Source organism: Rhincodon typus, chromosome 45 (genome assembly GCF_021869965.1).
Source record: "Rhincodon typus isolate 14 chromosome 45, sRhiTyp1.1, whole genome shotgun sequence".
NCBI lineage: Eukaryota > Metazoa > Chordata > Chondrichthyes > Orectolobiformes > Rhincodontidae > Rhincodon > Rhincodon typus.
The window spans coordinates 5,631,478-5,653,285 of NC_063376.1; the positions used below are offsets into that span (position 1 = coordinate 5,631,478).

At 44.8% G+C, this 21,808-nt stretch overlaps 1 protein-coding gene across 1 annotated transcript in view; it reads left to right on the top strand.

Moving 5' to 3' along the window:
• Window positions 1-21,808, top strand: part of LOC109928748 (vigilin-like) — a 96,743-nt gene that overhangs the window by 28,359 nt on the left and 46,576 nt on the right. Inside the window, exons 6-8 of the mRNA XM_048620039.1 lie at window positions 1,213-1,419; window positions 6,366-6,581; window positions 21,239-21,445. Coding sequence (XP_048475996.1) covers window positions 1,213-1,419; window positions 6,366-6,581; window positions 21,239-21,445 — 630 coding nt within the window. The remainder of the gene's footprint in view (window positions 1-1,212; window positions 1,420-6,365; window positions 6,582-21,238; window positions 21,446-21,808) is intronic.

A 21,808-nucleotide genomic window follows, 5' to 3' on the forward strand; every position in this document is an offset into this window, starting at 1 on the left:
GTTCATCCAGCTCTACACCGTGTTATCTCTACTTTTGAAACTGAGATTGATAACAATTTTTTGGGGTGAAAGGAGTTACTGCTTACAGACCTAAGGCAGGTGGATGAAGCATTTGCCTAGAATATAATTAAATGATAGAGAAGGAACAAGGGATTGAATGGCTCAGTCCCATTCATGTGTTCCAGAGAACCTCAAGGCCCTGTCTCTCCCGGAGACATTGCTGATCCCACATCAGGTGCAGTCCCTTTGACCAGTTTGTCAAGCATAAGACTTCATCAATGGCCGATCTCTGAAGAAGAGCAGAAATGATCTTTATTGTTTCTGGAGGGGAGAGGCTGGATAGGCTGGGACTTTTTCTCCTGGAGCATAAGAGACTGAGGGGTGACCTTATAGAGGTCTGAGAGGCGTAGATAAGGTAGATAGCGGACAGCTTTTCCCTATGGGAGGGGAGTCTAAAACTAGAGGGCGTAGGTTTAAGATGAGAGAGGAGAGATACAAAAAGGTCCGGAAGGGCTTTTTTTTAAACATAGTGTCTGGAACGGGCTGCCAGAGGTCGTGGTGGAGGCGAGTACAATTTTGTCAATTAAGAAATATTTAGCCAGGTACATGGATGGGATAGGCATGGAGGGGATATGGGCCAAAAGCAGGCAAAGCGGGACTAGATTAGTTCTGAAAACTGGGCAGCATGGACAAGTTGAGCCGAAAGGCCTGTTTTCATGCTGTAGACCTCAATGACTGTGACATTGGCATGTGAAGTTGGAGCATTAACCTGCAAGAGAGAGAAACTCCTTGATAGCCTTCTGAAGATGTGATTTAGGTATAATATTTTGGCCAACATCTTATATACATGGTTGCCATTGGTGATGTGTCAGGCTAGTGAAAGTTATGAGCGATTTACAGTTATGCAGTTAGAATTCCTATATAGGTTAGGTTTCTGTTATAATTTTTTTGGCACTTCTGTGTCAGGTTAATGTTGAAGCTACTATGTAAACATTTAGAATGGAAATATTTTATGTAAACAGTTGCCTGTAATGATGTTGCATTGCACACTGTATGCATTAGGTTGCTCCACAGAGCATCATTTCTATAATTTCTTGTGTGTGAAAACTTTTATACCCATCAACTGACTGTGTGTGTTGTGACCTCAAATAAAGTAAATGTTCTGTACCAGCTTTCACAGAGTGCATAACCAACTTGCTTTAATTCCCTTAGGCTTCAGCTACTGTCACCATCCCAAAAGAACACCATCGGTTTGTCATTGGCAAGAATGGAGAGAAGCTGCAGGAACTAGAATTGAAGACGGCGACAAAAATCAACATACCCCGCCCCGATGACCCCAGTAACCAGATTAAAATTACAGGGACGAAGGAAGGCATTGAGAAGTCTCGACATGAGATTCTGCTCATTTCTGCAGAGCAGGTATGGCTGCCCATCTAATTTTCCCAAATACAGTCATATAGATTTGTTTTGGTACTTCCTGAGTCTCTTGTAGTTTAATTTTGTGCCTCTTGTCAGTTAAATTGCTATTTTCGTGCCACCAGGAGATACTTCCTCCAATTAACCCTTTGTAAATGATACAGGCAGGTTAAGTGAGTGGATAATGAGGTGACAGAGGATAATATGGGGGAACTGTGAGGTTATTTTATTCCGTCGTAAGAATACAAAAGCAGAATATGTTTTAAATAGTGTGAAACTTGCAGACATCCACATTCAGAGGGGCTTGAGTGTGCTTGTAAACACAGCACACAGCAAGTTAGCATGCAGGTGCATCACATGACGAAGGCAGATGGTACGTTGACCTTTATTCCAATAGGTTTGAGGTGCAGGCAGAAAGAACTTTTACTACAATGCTTCTTGTTTCTGTGATTCAACATTGTATAGAGATTTATTGCAATAATACCTGGAGTACGGTGAGCAAATTTGGTCTGCGTATGTAATGATTCATGCATTTGCATTGGAGACAGCGCAGCGAAAGGCTCACTGAATTGGTCGTTGGGATGATGAAAGAATTATCCAATGATAAAAGATGAATGAATGAATTTTGGCATTTAGAAGAATGAGGTGTGATCGCATGAAACAAACACGATTCTAAAGGGACTTGACATGATAGACATAGTTGGGGAAGCTAGAACATGAGCCACAGTCTCAGGAAAAGGGGACAAATATTTGGAACTGAAATGAGAATACAATTTTTCACTTAAAGGGCTGTGAATCTATGGAATTATTTGCCCTGGAGAGTTATAGATGCTTTATCATTGAATACATAGATAGACATTATAGAGTCATACAGCACAGAAATAGACCCTACGGTCCAACCAGTCCACAGCGACCATGTTCCCAAAGTAAACGACTCCCACCTGCCTGCTCCTAGCCCATGTCCCTCCAAATCTTTCCTATTCATGAACTTAGCCAAATGTCTTTTAAACGTTATAACTGTACCTGCATCCACCCCTTTCTCTGGCAGTTCATTCCATACACGGACCACTCTCTGTGTGAAAAGAAACAAAAAGTTGCCCCTCATGTCCTTTTTAAATCTTTTTCCTCTCCTTAAAAATATGCCCCCGAGTTTTGAAATTCCCCACCCTCGTCATTCACTTTATCTATACCCCTCATGACTTTATAAACCTCAATATGTTCACCCCTCAACCTCCTACGCTCCAGTGGAAAATTTCCCAGTTTTTCCAGTCTTTTACTCATGGAGAATCATGGGATAAGGTGAGCAAGTGAGAACATGGAGTTGAGTTGAAGATACAATGTTGGTATTATAAGGGGCGGTGATAGCCTACTGGTATTACCACTGGACTGTTAATCTAGAGATCCAGGTAAATGCTCTGGGGAACCAGGTTCGAATGCAGAGGGTGGAATTTTTATTCAAAAATCCTGGAAGTAAGAGCCTAATGATGACCATGAATCCATTGCTGATTGTTGGGGAAAACCCATCTGGTTCACTGAAGTCCTTTAGGGAGGGAAACTGCCATCCTCACCTGGTCTGGTTTACAAGTAACTCCAGACTGACAGCCAATGTGGTTGACTCTTAACTACTCTCTGGGGGCAATTAGGGATGGGCAATAAATGCTGGCTTAGCCAGCAACACCCACATCCCATGAATGAATAAAAAAAATGCAGATTGGATTTGAGGAGCTGAACAGGCAACTCCTGCTCCATTTCTTACATTTTTTGGGAAGACCAAAGCTGATGAGCTCCATTATTCGCCACAGATGGCTTTCTGCTTCCTTTGGCCACTGTTGCAGTTTGAGCTTGACATCTTTTCAGTTCTGTTTGATCCTTAGATTACCTGCCAGCCCACCATTTAAAACCACCTACATGCACCTTTTGTGATATTACCTATTGTTGCCTCTGCCTCAAGCTGACTGCTGTTAGAGCCTTCCTACATGCTTTAGTTACCTCCAGAGTCAACCATTCCCAGTGATCTTGTCCCTGGTCTCCTCTCTTCCCTTGACACAATGCTGCACTACCTATCAGCCTTGCATTGACACATTAAACTGAAACTCTGCTGTCTCAGATGGTTGTAAGAGGTGGCAGGGTGACACGGTGGGAAGGATGACACACGCTGGCTGTACAGGGGTACGTACAGGTTAAGTCAGTGGGCAAAGTCTTGGCAGATGGAATATAACGTGGGGAAAATGTATTTTTATGCGCTTTGGCAGGAAGAATAGAGGAGCTGAAGATTATTTAAATGGAGGAAGACTGCAGAAAACTGTAGCACAAAGGGATTTGGGGTCCTTGTGCATGAGTCACAAAAAGTTAGCATCGAAGTTCAGTAGGTAATATGGAAGGTGAATGGAATGTAAAATTAGTGAGGCCTTACTAAAAGGCAGTAGTCATGTCACAGCTAGAACACAGTGAATGGTTTGTGTCTCCTTGTCTAAGGAAAGATATAATGTCATTGGAGACAGTCCAGGTTGATCCTGGGCATGGAGGGATTGTCATATGGGGAAGGTTGAGTAAAGTGGGCCTGTGTTCAATGGCATTTGAATGAGAGGCTAACTTACTGGAACATATAAGATTCTTGGAGGGCTTGACAGAGTAGCTGTGGTGAGGTTCTTTTCCCTTGAAGGAGAGTATAGGACCAGAGGGCACCATCTCAGAATAAGGGGTCACCCACTTCAGACAGACGAGTATTTTTTTCTCTCTGGTGGTAGTCAGTCTGTGGAATTCTTTATCTCAGCGGGCGGCTGAGGCTATGTCTTTAAGTATCTTTAATTCTGAGATAGCATAGCACGCTGACTCAGTGGTTAACACTGCTGCCCCACAGCTCCAGGGACCCGGGTTCGATTCCAGCCTCGAGCGACTGTCTGTATGGAGCTTGCACGTTCTCCCCGTGTTTGCGTGGGTTTCTGCCGGGTGCTCAGGTTTCCTCCCACAGTCCAAAGATGTGCAGGTTAGGGTGGATTGGCCATGCAGAATTATCCCATAGTGTTCAGGGATGTGCAGGTTAGGTGGGTTAGCCATGGGAAATATAGGTTATGTGGATAGGGTAGGGGAGTGTGTGGGTCTGGGTGGGATGTTGTTTGGAGGGTCAGTGTGGACTCAATGGGCTGTTTCCACATTGTAGGGATTCCATGATTCTGTGAGAGAAGCAGGTTTTTAATCAGTAACGGGATCAAGGATTATGGGGAAAAACTGAAGAAAGTGAAGTTGAGTATTGTCCGATCAGCAATGGTCTCATTGAATAGTAGAACAGATTTAATGGGCTGAATAAAAACCAAAAGAACTGCAGATGCTGTAAATCAGGAACAGAAACAGAAGTTTCTAGACAAGCTCAGCAGGTTTGGCAGCATCTGTGAAGAGAAAAATCAGCATTAGCGTTTTGGGTCCGGTGACACTTCCTCAGAACTTCTGCTCCTTTGTCTTACGGAGCTATAACCACATGCAAACTGTTTTGAGATGTTGTCATTCACATGTATTTGCAACATTTCACCGCTGATGTTAACATTTAAAACCCAATCTAGAAAAATCTGTCACATGGGGTGAAGCCACTTCTCTTTATACCAGTGTCGATTTGTTTGACTATAAGGCGAGATAAATCAGTGATGGGAGGGAGGAGGGTTATTTGGAGCATAGGAACCCTAGCATAGCCCAGTTTGAACGAGTGGCTTGTGTTTGTGCTCTAAATTCAATTTGTACAGGAAAGGTTGCAGAAATGAAGCAAAGATCCCAAACATCACAAAACTGCTCCTTAGTTTTGCAGTACCTGAGTCATGCAGTACTTGAGTCATACAGAGAGACATCAGAGGGAAGCAGATCAGCAATTGACTGCACAGTATTTTGTACGTACTTTAACTTGGGAATTATTTAGGGTAAGTAATATATTTTTTAAAAATAATAGGAATATGAGCTCAGGCAGGACTTGAGACATTGATGTAAAGGTAAACTAATTAATTTATGAAACACTACAGTGGAGGCAGAGTAGGTGATGTGTAGCAGCTGCAGAGTGTGGGCACCAGTATAATTGAAGTCAAACATGTCTGCCCCTAATTCGTACATTATGAGCTGCTCTACCCCGTCATTACGACCATGCCTGATGTGATCATGGCCTTGATTCCATTTTCCATTCTGTCCTCCAAAATCCGTAACTCCCTTGTCAATCAAAAACTTCTCCAGCACAACCTTGGATATATTCAATCTGCGGTGGAGAATTCCAAAGCTTAATGATCCTTTATGAAAAGATATTCCTCCTCATAGACAGAATAGTACAGAACACAAACAGACCCTTCGGACCAACCAGTCCATGCTGAATGTATTCCCAAACTAAACTAGTCCTGGCCTATATCCCTCCAAACCTTTCCTATTCATGTACTTATCCAAATGTCTTTAAATGTTGTCATTGTGCCTGCATCCACCACTTCCTCAAGAAGTTCACTCCACACACAGACCATCCTCTGTGTAAAAAATTTGCCCCTCATCTCTTTTTTCTTTAAATCTCTCTCCTCTCACCTTAGAAATGTGTCCCGTAGTCTTGAAATCCCCCATCCTAGGGAAAAGACACCTACCATTAACTCTATCAACACCCTTCATTAGGGGAAACATCTTGTGTTGAGATGCCCTCCCTTGTTGTTGATTCCCACATTGGGGAAAATGTCCTAGCATTCAGGATAACATTACTCAATTGAATGGCGCAGCATGCTCGAGAGGCCAAATGGCCTACTCCTGCCCCTATTTCTTCTGGTCCAAGCCACTTGGAAGCATGACGGTCCCTGGATAATCTGTACCTTAACTATGCCTATTTGAGAAGAAAGACGGCACTTTAAATTCTGCTCAATAGTAGCACTGCTGGGAAAGTGATGTTGTTGGCAGGTAAAAAAACTCACTTGATTGCGTTGACTTCTTCCCCCTGGTGCTAGGACAAGCGGGCTGTAGAGAGGATAAACCTGGAGAAGGTCTTCCATCCGTTCATTGCTGGGGCTTACAACAAAGTGGTCCAGGAAATCATGCAGGAGACTGGAGCTCGCATCAACATCCCGCCTCCCAGCATCAACAAGGATGAGATCTTCATCACCGGTGAGAAAGAGCCTGTGGCGCAGGCGGGTACCCGAATCAGGAAGATCTACGAAGATAAGGTTAGACCAGCAATGTCCATATACCAGACAGATGTGTGTATTTATATCCTGTATTAGCATGTCATCTCAATCTCGCCTAACTTTTTAGCCAATGAAGGGTTTTTTGAAGCACGCTGACCATCCTTTTAAACCCCATTAACTCACACTGCTATTGCTGTCTCCCCCAGCACCCTTCATTTCATACTCTGCTGTTCCCTCAGTTCGTGCTGTTCCTCACCCTCACTAACTGCCTCCATCCGGTAATAACTCTTCACTCACATCCTCAACTAATGCTGTCACTGTCCTTTGTCGCCCTCCATTAATGCTGTCACTCTCCCTTATTCTATCAGTTAATGATATCTCTCTCGAATTCTCACTCTCTCATTCTCTCCACCTCTCGAATTCGCTCTCTCTCGACGTCGCTCTGTCTCCTCGCTCTCGACGTCGTTCTGTCTCCTCGCTCTCGACGTCTCTCCCCTCTGTCTCTGTATCTCTCAGTTTGGTCCTCACGCTCTGACTCTCCCTGAAGGTTTTCCCCTCCCTCGAGGAGGTGAGGAAGATGGTAAGAAGAGCACATTGTCCCTGGAGAAGAGGTAGACAGATGGCGTCTCCTTGCCACTTCAGTACCTTCTTGAATTGCTGGTCATTGAGACCCTTTAATGGTTAATTAACAGCTACTAAATTTTCGGCTTGCCTGATTTACCTGCCTTTTGAGAGTGATTGTTAATCTTTGCAATCCCAAAAAAGGGATTAACTCGGGCCCATCTTTTTCCTTTCCTTTGAATTGCTGCTCTCTGCAGTTTGTCAGAATTGCAGTGTGCATGTGCTTTATTCTGAAGGTGCATGCAGCAATAAGAGGTTGGGATGGATATCACACCGGGCTAGCTCACCATTTAAAAGAAGTCGAAAGCTCTCAAAGGAGGGTTGCACTTAAAAAGTTCCTATTGGCATAAAACTTAAGTGAGTGGCTGCGTATGTTGGGATTCTTTTGCTAGGTGAACCTGTGTTGCAAAAGATTGGAGAACGGACGAACATAGAGGTGAATGGAGTCTTCATTGTAAGATGCGGAGATGGGACCTGCTATATCAGCGGTGGGGAAGGGGGAGGGAGTGTCAGAAAGTTCTCAAGACGTAAGGAAAGTGCAAAGGAATAACCTTGAATGTGTAAAACAGGAGTGTAGCTCCGAGAACATGGATGCAGTGCAGGAGGACATTGAATAATCTGACTCAATGTCATGGTGAGTGAATCCTGTCTTCAAATGGCATATCTAAACACGTGCACCGTTGGCGCCACTCACCACACTCCCTTCACCTTCTCAGCATCCAGCTATCAATCAGTACTCAACCCTTCAGTACATGGACACAGCTCACAGCATTGACTTAAGTATGACAGCCACGTCGCCCAAAGATATTAATAGGACAGTACCGCACTGACACACTTGCCTGTCATTGCAGGAGAAGATGCTGTTTAACAGGAGCCAGCAAGAGCAAACTGGAGAAGGACAATCACACCTTCATGCTTTAACCGCTGTTGATGAGACAGTCGCAAGAAAGGGTATTTCTGAGGCCTGTGGCGACGCTGGAGAAATCAAGGATGAAGGTATCTGTGGACTTAATCCTCCTCCTCTTAACCTGCACCTTTCTTATTGCACAATCTCCTCTGTCCTCTGCAGATGTTTAAAGAGGCACCATCTTACTTTGCCCTAATCCTTTTTCATTTCAGTTTCCCAGGAACTGGAGCCAGAGGAGGAAGACAGAGCCGACAAGAGAAACAAAGAGACACCGTCACTCGAAATTGCTGTCACAACCACCGGCTCAAAGACTGACACAGCACTCCTTTCGGAGGCTTTGCTCGAAGTGGGATCTGAGCATGGTGAGATGCCGGCCGCAAGTGGGCAGGAAGCAGGGCAGGAGGAGAGGACAGCAGAGGTGCCAGCCCGCTGTAGGGCATGGTCGCACGGTAGCTCCGCCGCCGAGCAGCCAGATGAGGACTTTGATGGCCCAGGTTACTGGAGAAGGTTGATGGGTGTGCACAACCAAATGGTTGCCGCCCTGCAGAGTCTGCCCAACAGTCTGCGTACAATGGCGAGGAGCATGGAGGAGACCAGCTCCAACTTGGCCGAGAGTTTTACCCGGAGCCTGGAGAGGGTGGTCATATCCATTAGCACACCTGCGGACCCCACTGTGTCGGAGCGTCTGATGGCTGACATCACGGCTTCCATTGCAGCTCAGGCAGCTTCCGTCCAAGGTCTGAGCGACGCAGTGGCGGCTCAGACCACCGCCCTGCAAGCTCAGACGGCTGCCATTGTGGCTTTGGACGCCACTGTCCGCAAGGGCTTCCAGCACGTCACAGCAACTCAACAATCTGTTGTCCAGCAGATCAGGAGGATTGCTGAGGCGCCTCCTTGGGCAGGCAGCAGCGACTCCAACAGCGACACCGCTTATGCTGCCAGCCCGGCCCCTTCTGCCAGTGCACTTGCTGTTGCCTGTCAGCCAGCTCGCCCAGACTTCCACCATGGGGTGTTCTGAGTCAGATGCTCCAAGGAGCGCAGCAGTTTTCCACCCCTCTTGCTGCTGGCACTGAGGGACCACCGTGTAAGATAGGCAGTGAAACATGTCAAAGACGGTACTCAGAGAAAGTCCAAGTGTGTCTAAATTATTTGTGTCTGCATTATTTAACAAGTACGTTTATAACATTGGATTGAAATATATTTCCTAATATCTGTGGTGTCAGTGAGACAGTCAATGATGAAGGAACCTTAAAGAACATGGGACTGGATGTGAATGGAGAGAGTCGTAGCTGAGGCTACTGGTAACGCCCATGAGTAATCTGATTGGCACACTCCGAAGGGCTAGCTATATTGTAGGCTCCCACCTTCCTGATCCTTCTCCATTTCCTCGTCCTCGTATTCCTCCTCCTCATTTTCTTGCCTGATGCTGGGGCAAGGGCTCAGGTTAACCAGGTGGTGCAGTGAGCAGCAGCGTACTGTGAATCTTGACACCTGGCCAAGTGGGCACTCCAGCGCTACTCCGGAACAGTTAGGGCAGTGTAGGCAGTTACCTAAGGGCACTAATGGTGTGTTCTGTAATGTCATTGTATGTCCACGTGTGTGTGGATTCCTGGCTAGCCACACCAGGCAGGTATACGCTTGTCACCCAGACAGCTAGCCTTTGATCTGATGGGTCAAAGAGAGGTGGAGCAGATTGCAGAAGAATGAAAGGTTATGGGTGCTGATTGTGGGAATTGACTTCCACGGTATGTTACTGTAGTTGCACACACTCTGCACATTGCAGGAAGGGGGCTCCCACTCTGGTGATGAAAATAACCAAGTAGTTATCAAATACACAGGATTTGGGGTTTCATCGGTAGACGCACACAGTACAAAAGCAGGGAAGTTATGCAAAACCATTGTAAAACGTTAGTTAGACCTCATCTTAGAGTGTTGTATCTAGATCTGGTCACCACATTTTTGGAAAGTTACGATGGTCTTTGAGAGGGGATGGGCAAAGTTCTAGGGGTGGAATTTAGCTACATGGTTAGTTTGGAGAAACTGCGAGAAGTTCTCCATGCAATAAAAGAGATTGATGGGAGAGTTGATAGAGGTGTACAAGTGGACAAAGGAGAGCGTTTTCCCTTTAGCTGATGGTATGCGAATGAGGAGATATGGGTTTAAGATTTGGACAAGAGAAACAAGACTGTCCCAGCACCTCCCACCCAGTGGTCTCAAGTGTATACAAGCACCTCCCACAGACAAGTGCCTCGTGAATTTCCAGACCTCAGCTCGTCACCTTGGTATCAACCTAGATTTCATGCTTTTGGCTCCTAGGGTGGGAGTTACAGATTCAATCTTCCAACACAGAGACAAGGGGTGCCCCCCCCACCCCTGCTGAGCCATGGCTGATGGTGACACCAAGAAGATGTGACGAAGAAATGATCATCAAATAATGGCAGGTTGCAGTAGGAAAGGCACTCAGTCTGGGAGCTCCATAACTCTTGAGGTCCTGCATACATATGTGTGTGTGTGATGTAAAGTAGAGTCTTCCAAATTACTTTTTGAAACAACTTCAATTTTAACATTTGAAAGTTACTGTAACCCTGGATGCCAATAAGAACAAAACAGCAATAAAGCAGCTTGCTATTATTTATTAAATAAGTTTGTGTGTTAGAGATTGATGTTTAAACATCATTTAAATATGATAATCCATGTTTTGAAATTTCTTTGTAAAAATTTAATTATTTTACATACTCGGTAGTCCACTCCTTTATCTGAGCTGCTCCACCCCGCTCTTATTTAGTTATTTATTTGTGGGATGTGGGCATTGCTGGCTGGGCCAGCATTTATCACCCATTTCTAGTTGCCCTTGACAAGGTGGTAATCAGCTGCCTTCCTGAACTACTGCAGTCAATGTGTTGTGGGTTAACCCACAGTGCCATTAGGGAGGAAATTCCAGGATTTTGCCCGTAAGGAAGAAGTGCAGGTTGAGGGGTTTGAGATTTTCTGATGTTGGATCCTAGACCATCCTGCAGCATCTGGCAGCCAACGGGATTAGGTTTGGAAGGCTGGAGCTCAGAGCCAAAGGTTTTGAGATTCAGGGGAGCAACTGTGAGCAGGAGCCATGGTCCAGGGATGGAGACCAAGGGTTGAACGAGACTGAATGTTGTCTGGGTCTTGTAGTTGGTGGGAGGGGGAAGGGAAGGCAACTCGTCACTCCATTGATATGTTTCTGCAATCTGTATTGGGGGTGCTGTCGTAAAGAGAGAACTTTAGCAGAAAGCTGAATGCTGTCGTATTTTCACTTTAGAAGGTACAAGGAAATTCAGAGGAAGGGGAGGCGATGGCCAAGTGGTATTATCTCCGGACTGTTAATCCAGAGACCCAGATAATATTCTGGGGACCTGGGTTTGCAAACCGCCACGGGATTTGAATTCAACAAAAATATCTGGAATTAAGAATCTAATGATGACCATGAATCCATTGTCGATTGTTGGAAAAACCCATCTGGATCACTACTGTCTTTTAGGGAGGGAAACTGCCATCCTTACCTGGTCTGGCCTACATGTGACTCCAGACCCACAGCAATGTGGTTGACTCTTAACTACCCTCTGGGCAATTAGGGATGGGCAATAAATGCTGCCTAGCCAACAGCGCCCTCATCCCATGAATGAATAAATAAAAAAGTGGCCACAAAGGGCTAATCTTCCCTTATGGCCTGCAACTTGGTGGGCATTGGACCTGGACCAGCCGATTCACCTTAAGGCAAAAACTTTATATTTACTTCGAACAATTTTTAAACTAGGGCCCTGTAACAGTCGGAGGTTCGTCAATAAATCCGAATCAGTCTCTCTGCCACTACTTTGTGTAGTTTTGCCTTGTGAGCATACGAATCCTGTTTTGAGCCATGGTAAACAGCTGTGGTGAGGCCATTGCTTACCCCTGGGTAAGTAACAGCTTTCAAAGGAAGTAATTACAAACCTGCTCTTATGCAATACTTTTTGTGACCTTGGGTCATTCCACAGCATTTTGTGGACAGGGAATGGGTCAATATTTTCGAGGGAGCAATTCTCAAAGGTGGAAATGTGCATTCAAATAGTGTGCAGATAAATGGCTGAAATTATCGTGTCTTGAGAATTCTGCCTCCTCTGCAAGTTCTCTGATTGAAGGCACTGAAGCTTCATCCTCAGCCATTTTCCTTGGTAGTGTTTTGGCCAGTGATGTTTTGTCTCCCATTCTCAGGGAATGGGGCAAGGAGACAGGTGCCAGGTCTATCCGAACCAGAATGGAGATTGCAAGCACTATCGGTGTTAAACGGAACTCCACGCTAGCCCACTGAGCTAACCGATCATCCTGGGAGCAGGTGTTTACAAATGAAATGCAGGCTTTCTAGCTGACTACGTAACCATACTGAAATTTCGCTTGCTGAAAGCTGGGTGACACTGTCGTAGAACCGTAAATGTGTGCAGTGCAACCTGACATTGCTGACCTACATGTAGGCATGCGCATTCGTGATTTCATCATAAGCACCAATCAATTTCAACATTTTGGCAAAACTAAGTCAGTGGATATGCTTCTGCCACATTTACTGAAGTGTTCGTTGTGGTGCCTGCAATTTTACACAGGATAGCTGGCTGTATATGCATATATGTATGCGTGGTGTGGGTAAATGCACAGTCGCACAGGGGAGGCTTATTAACAGAAAACACCACTGGGACCAGTGAGGTTATGGCACAAAAATGTTATATATACCCAGTGCAAGTTGGAGCTTGGCATTTTAGAAGAACAGTTTAAACAAAAACGCTGGTTCAATAACATTTAGTCCAGGAAGTGGAGATACAAATTTCACCATTTTGTATAGTTGTGTCTGCAAAGGATGCTGTTATGTGATTGCTGTGTCTGTGGAGCCTTGCTATGTGGGTACGTAGCTTGGAAAGGCATGCACATCTCGATTAAAAGCAAAGTACTGCAGCTGCTGGAAATCTGAAAAAAGCACAGAGGATGTTGGAAAAACTCGGCAGGTCTGGCAGCAGCTGTAGAGAGAGAAGCGGAGTTAATGTTTCAAGTTCGTATTACTCTTCTTCAGTTCTGAAGAAATGTTTACTCTGTTTCTCCACAAATACTGCCAGACCTGCAGAGTTCCTTTGTGTTTGTTTAGCTAGCTGGCTGCTTTGGCTCAGTAGCAAAGTTTGAAGGCAATGGGTTTTAGATCCTGTGGATTTTATAATATCTTTCCAGTCTTGTGCTTAATGCATCTGAACCCTGAGGTGATCATTGAATCCCTACAGTGTGGAAGCAGGCCATTCGGCCCATCGTGTTTATTCTGACCCTCTGAAGAGCATCTCATCCAGACCCAAACCTCTATCCTATCCCTGTAACCCTGCATTTCACATGGCCAGCCCACTTAACCTGCACATCTTTGGACTGTGGGAAGAAACTGGGGCGCCCAGAGGAAACCCACGCAGACATGGGGAGAATGTGCAAACTCTACACAGGTGCCCGACGCTGGAATTAAATTGAGTCCCAGTGCTAGCCACAGAACCACCCTGCTGACCCTTGTTGAACATAACTTAAAAAGGTGTTGAAATGCCTAGGGTTGTTTACCGCAGAAAGGGCTTGGGACGTTAGAGGAAAGTGATAAATTAGAGCCCCTTTTTGTGTGTTTCAGCTTGCCACAACCATTAGAAATGGGCTTACTGTCAGCAGGGGATATGTCTGCAGGTAGTTCGAGTTTAATTACTTTTTCTCACAATATGATGGTGAGCATGTGGGCTTTTGGAGGCAAATTTTAGGAATTGATTGATTTTTTGAGGGAGTGATGATGGGTAGGTGATACTTTTTTGTGTTCTGGGCTAATTTATTTGAAACACTGTCTCCTAAAACTTAGTGACTTAGGATGTCAAAGCCTGGAAGAGAACATAACTGAGATTGCTGACCATGGGACCAGGCGTGAGAGACTTCAGTGATAGAATCATAGAGTCATATAGCACAGAAACAGACTTTTCAGTCCAACCAGTCCATGCTGACTGTAATCCCAAACTAAACGACCTGTCTGTGTTTAGCCCATATCCCTCCAAACATTTCTTATTCATAAACTTATACAAATGTCTTTTAAATGTTGTAGCTGTACCTGCATCCACTTCCTCTCACAGTTCATTCGACACATGAACCACTTTATGTAAAACAAAATGCCCCCATGCTTTTTTTAAAATCCTTTCTCCTCTCACTTTTTAAAATTCTGCCCCCTAATCTTGAAATCCCAATCGTAGCAAAAAAACACCTACCATTCACCTTATCTACACCCGTCATGATTTTATAAACCTCTATAAGGCCACCCCTCAACCTCCTACGCTGTGGTGAAAAAGTCCCAGCCTATCCAGTCTCTCCTTATAACTCAAGCCCTCCATTCTTGGCAATATTCTGGTAAATTTCTTCTGAACCCTCTCCAGCTTAATAATATCCTTCCTATAATAGGGAGACCAGAACTGGACACTACTCCAGAAGAAGCCTTTGGCGAGACTGGAGAAACTGGGGTGGTCCTCCTTAAAGCCAAAGAAGGTTAAGCAGAAATGTAATAAAAGTGTTTGTAACAATGAAGGGGTATAGGTGGGAAGGACCTGTTGCTGCTGGTAGGAAGATTAAAGGACAGAGTTTTAAAATAACCATTGAAAGGAGGAGGAATTTTTATTTACGCAGGGAGCAATCCGAATCTGGAATGTACACAAGCTGATTTGTTCATAACTTTTAACAGGGACCTAGATAAATTAATGCGAAGGAAATTATCCTGAAGTTTGAAGGCAAAAGCAAGGAGAGTGGGATTAACTATGTACCTCTTTCACAGATCCAGCTATCATGTCTGCACTCCTAGTATGTAACATCCACGAGTAAAAAAAGGCCCACCTCAAAAAGGTTGAGGAGCAGCTCTGGCCCTGAGATAGATTGAAAGGTTTGAATCCAGTCCTTTAGACTTTCAAATTTGAGCGGTATACCTCGTTTTCTTCAACATCACTGGGTTAGGACATTTCAAATAGCTCCATCATTGTGGACACCCCACAATCAAATCTATAATATGATAAAAATACACAGTATGGAAAGTAGGGGTGATATTAGCATACTGGTGATGTCACCGGATTCAAAGCCTGGAGCAACTCAGCAGGTCTGGCAGCATCTGTGGAGAGAAATCAGAGTTAACGTTTCGGGTCAAGTGACCCTTCCTCAGAATTGATGGCAGTTCGGAAATGTCAGTTTATATGCAGAAAATAGGGAGGGGGTAAGGAGTAAACCATAGGTGGGGATAGACCCCAAAGAGAGAGAACAGTTGGACAGACAAAGTGGATAATGATCCAGCTAGAAAAAAGACCCAGAGCTTCCAGTTGCCTGCCACTTTAACACACCACCCTGTTCCCTAATCAACATCTCCAATGAAGCTCAGCGCAAGCTGGAAGAATAGCAGCATAGAGCTGGAGGATCACGGCAGACCGCGCAGTATCAGAGGAGCGAGAAAGCAAATTAATGAGAATAAAGTAGTCCGGACCCTTCTTCAGAAAGAAGGGTCCTGACCCGAAACGTCAACTTCCCTGCTCCTCTGACGCTGCCTGACCTGCTGTTTTGTCTATAACTCCAGCATCTGCAGTTCTTGCTATCTCTGGAAGAATAGCATCTCATTTTCTGTTTGGGGATGCTGCGGCCTTTTGGACTCAACATCAAGTTCAACAACTTCAGGGCTTAAGCTGCCCCCAACGCCGACACACCAGGCCTTGTTATCCCATTGTCTGCTATTACACACAACCCATTGTTAGCCACTAACTGTCCCCATTAATAACCATTCACCCTCCCAGCTTCCATTATTCACTCCTTTGTCCAATTGTTCTTGCTCTTTGGGCTCTATCTCCACCTATCGTTTACTTCTTAACCCTTCCCACCACCCTATCTTCTACATATAAACCAACATGTTCCTAGCTACCGTCAGTTCTGAGGAAGGGTCACTGGATTCGAAACATTCACTCTGATTTCTCTCCACAGATGCTGCTAGACCTGCTGAGCTTTTCCAACAATTTCTGTTTTTGTTTCTGATTTACAGCGTTTGCAGTTCTTTCGGTTTTTAACTTCTTTAGCACTCCTGGTTTTGGAGAAGACTCATAATCAAACTCAAAACATTGTGTTTTTTTTTTGTCTCTCCACAAAGGCCACCAGACCAATTGAGTCAGAACTGACAAACGGTTCTGCAGACCCATCTGTAGGTCTGCTTTATATTTAATTTTATTCAAACCACAAGAGCCCTCTTGGCCTGCTTTATCAATTTTATCCTCAAGTTGTAACTGGTGACATCAGAATCTCATTGTTGAGCAGTGACTACTTTATTTCCATTAATTTGCATCACATTAAAGCTCCAACTCTGTTTCTCATTGAATTAAACCCACATGCATTTGCAGAGCAAAGTTAGCATCCAAAAATTTTACTCCTGGATTTAGAGACCTGTCAAATTGAGATGGAGTGGAACTGAAGCTGGGTCAACTGCTTGGAAAGCAGCTATGCTCACCGCTATACCATCATCGCTGTGCAAAAAGCTTTTGGACTCAATATCGAGTTCAACAACTTTAGGGCTTGAGTTCTCCCATGTCTTTACCCCAACCCCCACACATTAGGCCTTGTTATCCCATTGTCTGCTAATGCACACGACCTACTTCCCGTGGGGTTTTTTAGATATTTACTAATTAACCTGTTCTTCTGAACCCACTCTGGACACATCTCTGGAGCAGGTGTGACTTGAACCCGGGCCTCCTGGCTCAGAGATAGGGACACTACCGCTGCACCACCACAGCCTTTTTGTGGGTCTGATTTATTTTGGAATCACTGTGATTCTTTTTGTTGTTAGCTATTAACCAGTAAATCGCCCGTGGAGCAGTGCAGACCATCAGGAGGAGAAGGAGAGAGGGCTAAATCAAAATGGAGTTGGAGGGAGTTAGACAAGGCACTGTATTACCCTGTGGTGCCCACCTCTCCCTAAAGGCATCAAGAGTATTAATGGACTCTGTGTGCTCTGTCTCCAAGGATGCTTGGGCAGGGACCTAGCTGTGCAAGATGGGTATGCAATCAGCAAAAATGACCCCCTTTTTTCCCCTTTTTTCTATTCTTTATAATATGTATCCAGAAGTCTTCCTAAATGCAACTGAATGTTTTTTTCCCACATCACCAATTCACTTTGACTTTTATTTTTACTCTTAACCGCCACCAGTAAATCCCCCATTAGATATTTACAAGCAAAGCCTGTTATAGGTAATGCAAAGCATCGAAGGTGAGGGACAGTAGGAAGAGGTGAAATCAAAATGGAGTTGGAGGAGCAAATAAAGCACTGTATCCCCTACAGTGTCTACCTCTCTCTCAAGGAAGGGTCTACTTTATTGTGTTTTTCTTATTTTCTCATTTATCTTTCTCTTTTTGTAAACTATCACACATAACTGAACGACTTTCCCACCACCAAATCACCGTGACTTTCTTTCCTATTAACTACTAAGCATCACCAGTGTTCACCTATATAGTCAACTGAATATTTACAAACACAGCCCATTGTAGGCAATACAAACCATTAAAAATGAAGGGGAGGGAATAGGGAGAGCGGGAAAGGGCTAAACCAAAATGGAGGGGGGAAATAAAGCTTGATATCCCTCACTGTGCCCCCCTCTGTCAAGGTATCAAGAGCATTGACGGAAACTGCATGGTCCCTTTCCAACAACACCTGTCTGCTTTAACATTCCTCTTCATACCCAACAGTGCCATTGTGCACAACTGATTGACTTTGCCATCACCCAAGTCACCATGATTTTCTTTTTTGCATTGTTTCCTTTTAACTTTCCAATAAAATATTTAACAAGCAAAGCTCATTCTTGGCAAGCCATCAAAAGTGGAAGGGGATGTAATAGGAGAGGGAAGGGACTAAATTAAAATGGAGCTGGAGAGAGAAATAAAGCACTGTATCCCCTGTGGTGCCCACTTCCCTCTCTCTAAAGACATCAAGAGCGTTGATGGTCACTGCCAAGGACACCTGGGCATGAACAAAGCTTCTGTTTCATATTTTGTTTCTAACCAACCTGCTCAGAGATGCCAGCACATATTTCTGGAGAAGGTGGGACTTGAACACAGGTCTCCTGGCTCAGACGTAGGAACACTACCACTGTGCCACAAGAGCCATCAAGGTCCACTTTATTGTTCAGTGTACTGGGGCCAATCCTCCTCATCCACGTCATTAGGTTCCAGTTTCCCAAACGGCAGCCTTTCTAATTTAGCCCAGTCACAGTCTTACAACGTTCATTGAAAGGCATGACCGCCTGAAACCTCTGGGCCTGCTTTATGTTTTCCTGTTCAGAGATGTTATGGTGTACTTCTGGAGCAACTGGGGCTTGAATCTGGGGCTCCTGACTCAGAGGTAGGGATGCTACCTGTGTCTGTTTTATTAAGGGCTCAGGTGATGAGTTGCAGTTGGCCTAGCCATTGCCTGTTACCAAGGGAACTCATATTCAACGAGCTCCACAAGGAAATCAATTAGTGGTTTCCCATGGGCCTTGTAGGATTATCACAGTTGGATTGTTTTCCTTACAACAGAGAAGGCTGAGGGAGGAACCTAATTGAGGTGTACAAAGTTAGAAGGGGCAAAGACAGGGTAAATATGAAAGAAACTTTTTTCCTTAGTGGAGGAGTCAATAATCAGCGAACATCGACTTTAGGTGCAGCGTAGGAGGTTTAGAGGAGATTTGAGGAAAAGATTTTTCATCCAGAGGGTGGGAATATCTGGAGCTCACTTTCTGAAAGGGTGGTAGAGGCGGGAACGATAAAAAAAATTAAGTAGTATTTACATGAACATTTGAAACATCATTGCAAGCACGAATTAGACTTAGCTTTATTGTCACATGTACTCAAATAAGTACAATGAAAACTTTACAAGTTGTCACTTACAGCGCCATCTTAGGCACAGAGGTACCTAGGTACAGCTTCTTCAGTTGCAAGATCTTAGGAAATAGAGAAATAAAAAGTCTAACGTTGCAGAAACAAGGCTATGGACCTAATGCTAGAAAATGAGATTAGGTGTTTGACGACTGACACAGACACGATGCACTAAAGGTCCTCTTTCCATGCTGTAAAACTCCTAAGTCTCATAATCCAGAGGCTCAGGCCATCAAATTGAATTGAATTAACTTTATTGTCACGTATTCAAATGAGTACAGTGAAAAGTTTATATCACCACTTATGGTACCATCTTAGGTACAGATTCCATTATAGCTCTGGACATGTGGGTTCAATTGGTGAGATTTAACTTTGATGAATTTTTAACTCTGGAATTGATAATAGACTTTCATAGATTGTTGCCAAAAAACGACAGGTTAATTAAGTAAAGTTTTAGTTTTAAAGAGAGGTTATAAGGTGAGGTTGGATAGGCTTTTTTTTCTGGAAAGTAGGAGACTGACCTTATACAGGTCCATAAAATCATGAAAGGCATGGATAAGGTGAATAGCCAACAGCTTTCTCCCATGGTAGGGGAGTCTGAAACTAGAGGGCATAGATTTAAGGGGAGAGGTACAAAGGGTCCAGAGGGGCACCATTTCACACAAAGGGTGTGAGTGTCTGGAACGAGGTAGTGCCAGAGATAGTGGTAGAAACGAGTACAGTTTAATCAATTAAGAAACATTTAGACAGATACGTGGATGGGATAGGTATGGAGAGCTATGGACCAAATGCAGGCAAATGAGACTAGTTTAAACTGTGAAAACTGGGCAGCATGGACAAGTTGGGCTGAAGGGCCTGTGTTCTCGCTGCAGACCTCTATGTCTATTGAATATCGGCTGGTCTTGGTGACCTGCCATTCCCAATGCACTCTTAACAGCCTTTGGAATGGCCAAGAATGTCACGCAGTTCAAGGTCCGCTGCCCACGTTGAATTAAAGAAAGAAGTGGGTTAACATTCTCAAGCCAAGTGGCATTTGCCAACAAATTGCATGTATTCATCCTCGCAAAAGCACCTCCTCACACTTCTACATTCAGTGCCCTCGTAGGTAAGACAATTAACCCACTCTACTCTGTACAGCAACATCCTACTGCCGGTATGCACCATGTCAGCCTCCAATTTCCTACATTGCACCTGTCATGCGGACCCTCTTATTTTGCCTCCGAATGCCATGTCCCCAGGAAAGTCACAGCTTCCTTATTTGAAGACCATATACCATGGGATGGAGAAGCCGTCCGGGACCCCTGCTCCTAACCGATGATTAATGTTCCCTGCTGGATCTACACGTATCCATGTATAGTGTGAGAAGCAAGTCAGGCTGCTACAACCCTCTAAGATCTCTGTGCTCATCCAATTCTGGCCTCTCATTGCCAGTTTTTAATCATTTCACCATTGGTGACTATGCTTTCAGCTGCCTGGACCCCCAAAAGCTCCGGAACTCCCTCCTTGGCATGGTCACTCAGTGGTTAGCACTGCTGCCTCATAGCGCCAGGGACTAGGGTTCGATTCCAGCCTCGGGTGACTGGGTGGAGTTTGCACATTCTCCCTGTGCCTGTGTGGGTTTCCTCTGGGTGCTCTGGTTTCCTTCGACAGTCCAAAGATGTGCGGGCTAGGTGGATTGGCCGTGCTAAATTGCCTGTAGTGTCTAGGGATGTGCAGTTTAGGTGGGTTAGCCATGTGAAAAATGAAGGGTTAGAGGGATGGGTGGGGGGGGGGGATGCTGTTCAGAGGCTCAGTGTGGACTTGATGGGCCAAATGGCCTGCTTCCACACTGTAGGGATTCTAAACCTTCAGCCATTCTCTTTCCTCCTTAAACCACGCATCTGTGTGAAGTTGGTCGCCTGTCCAAATATTTCCGTTAAGTGCCAAATCTTTATTAATAGCGCTCCTGTGAAACTACTTGAGATACGTGCCAAGGATAAAGGTGCTGTATAAATGCAAGTTCTGGATGCTGCCCAGTACCTAGTCAGGCCCAGTGAAAGTCAGCACAGTATGGTGCTTCCACTGTACAGACATGAAAGGTGATTCAGAAAGGCAGCGTGGCAAAACCCCAATCAGCATGGAAGAGCAAACTGCCCCTGGGGGGGGCAATTAACAAGCCTTAAAATGTTCTCCTCTGTTGAGTTTTTAGCTTGCTTTGTGTTAGGATTGCCATGTGGCCAGTTTTCAGCTCACCTCTTCCTGCCCACAGAAACGGAAAACCACAACAATATCGGTCGAGGTGAAGAAATCTCAGCACAAGTACATCATAGGCCCGAAAGGTAACACTCTGCAGGAAATACTGGACATGACCGGGGTATCCGTGGAAATGCCGTCACTGGAGAGTAGTTCTGAAACCATCATTCTCCGAGGCGAGCCTGACAAACTTGGCCCAGCTCTGACTCAGGTCTACGCTAAGGTAAACCTTCTGATCCCTAACGACATGCTATGATGATACTATGGTTTTAAGAGGTGTATTTTGTTCTGGTTTCTTTTTAAAGAGAGATTGAGACAGAGGTGGCGCGTAGTCTGCTTCAGAGCCCAGAAATTAAGCAGCTTGTGAAGCCTCGGGTTTTTTTAAAAGTTGGAACAATAGAAGCAGCCTGAATGGGTGGAGTTGAGCTCCCACAGAACCAGGATTTTTAGTTTTAGTTTTACAGTAGTAGTTCCTGGGGTCTTGAAGCCGGGTTTGGAAGCTGCAGTACATCTCTCCCTGCTACTCTGTCTCCCTCAGAGATCTCTGTCTCCCTCAGAGATCTCTGTCTCCCTCAGAGATCTCTGT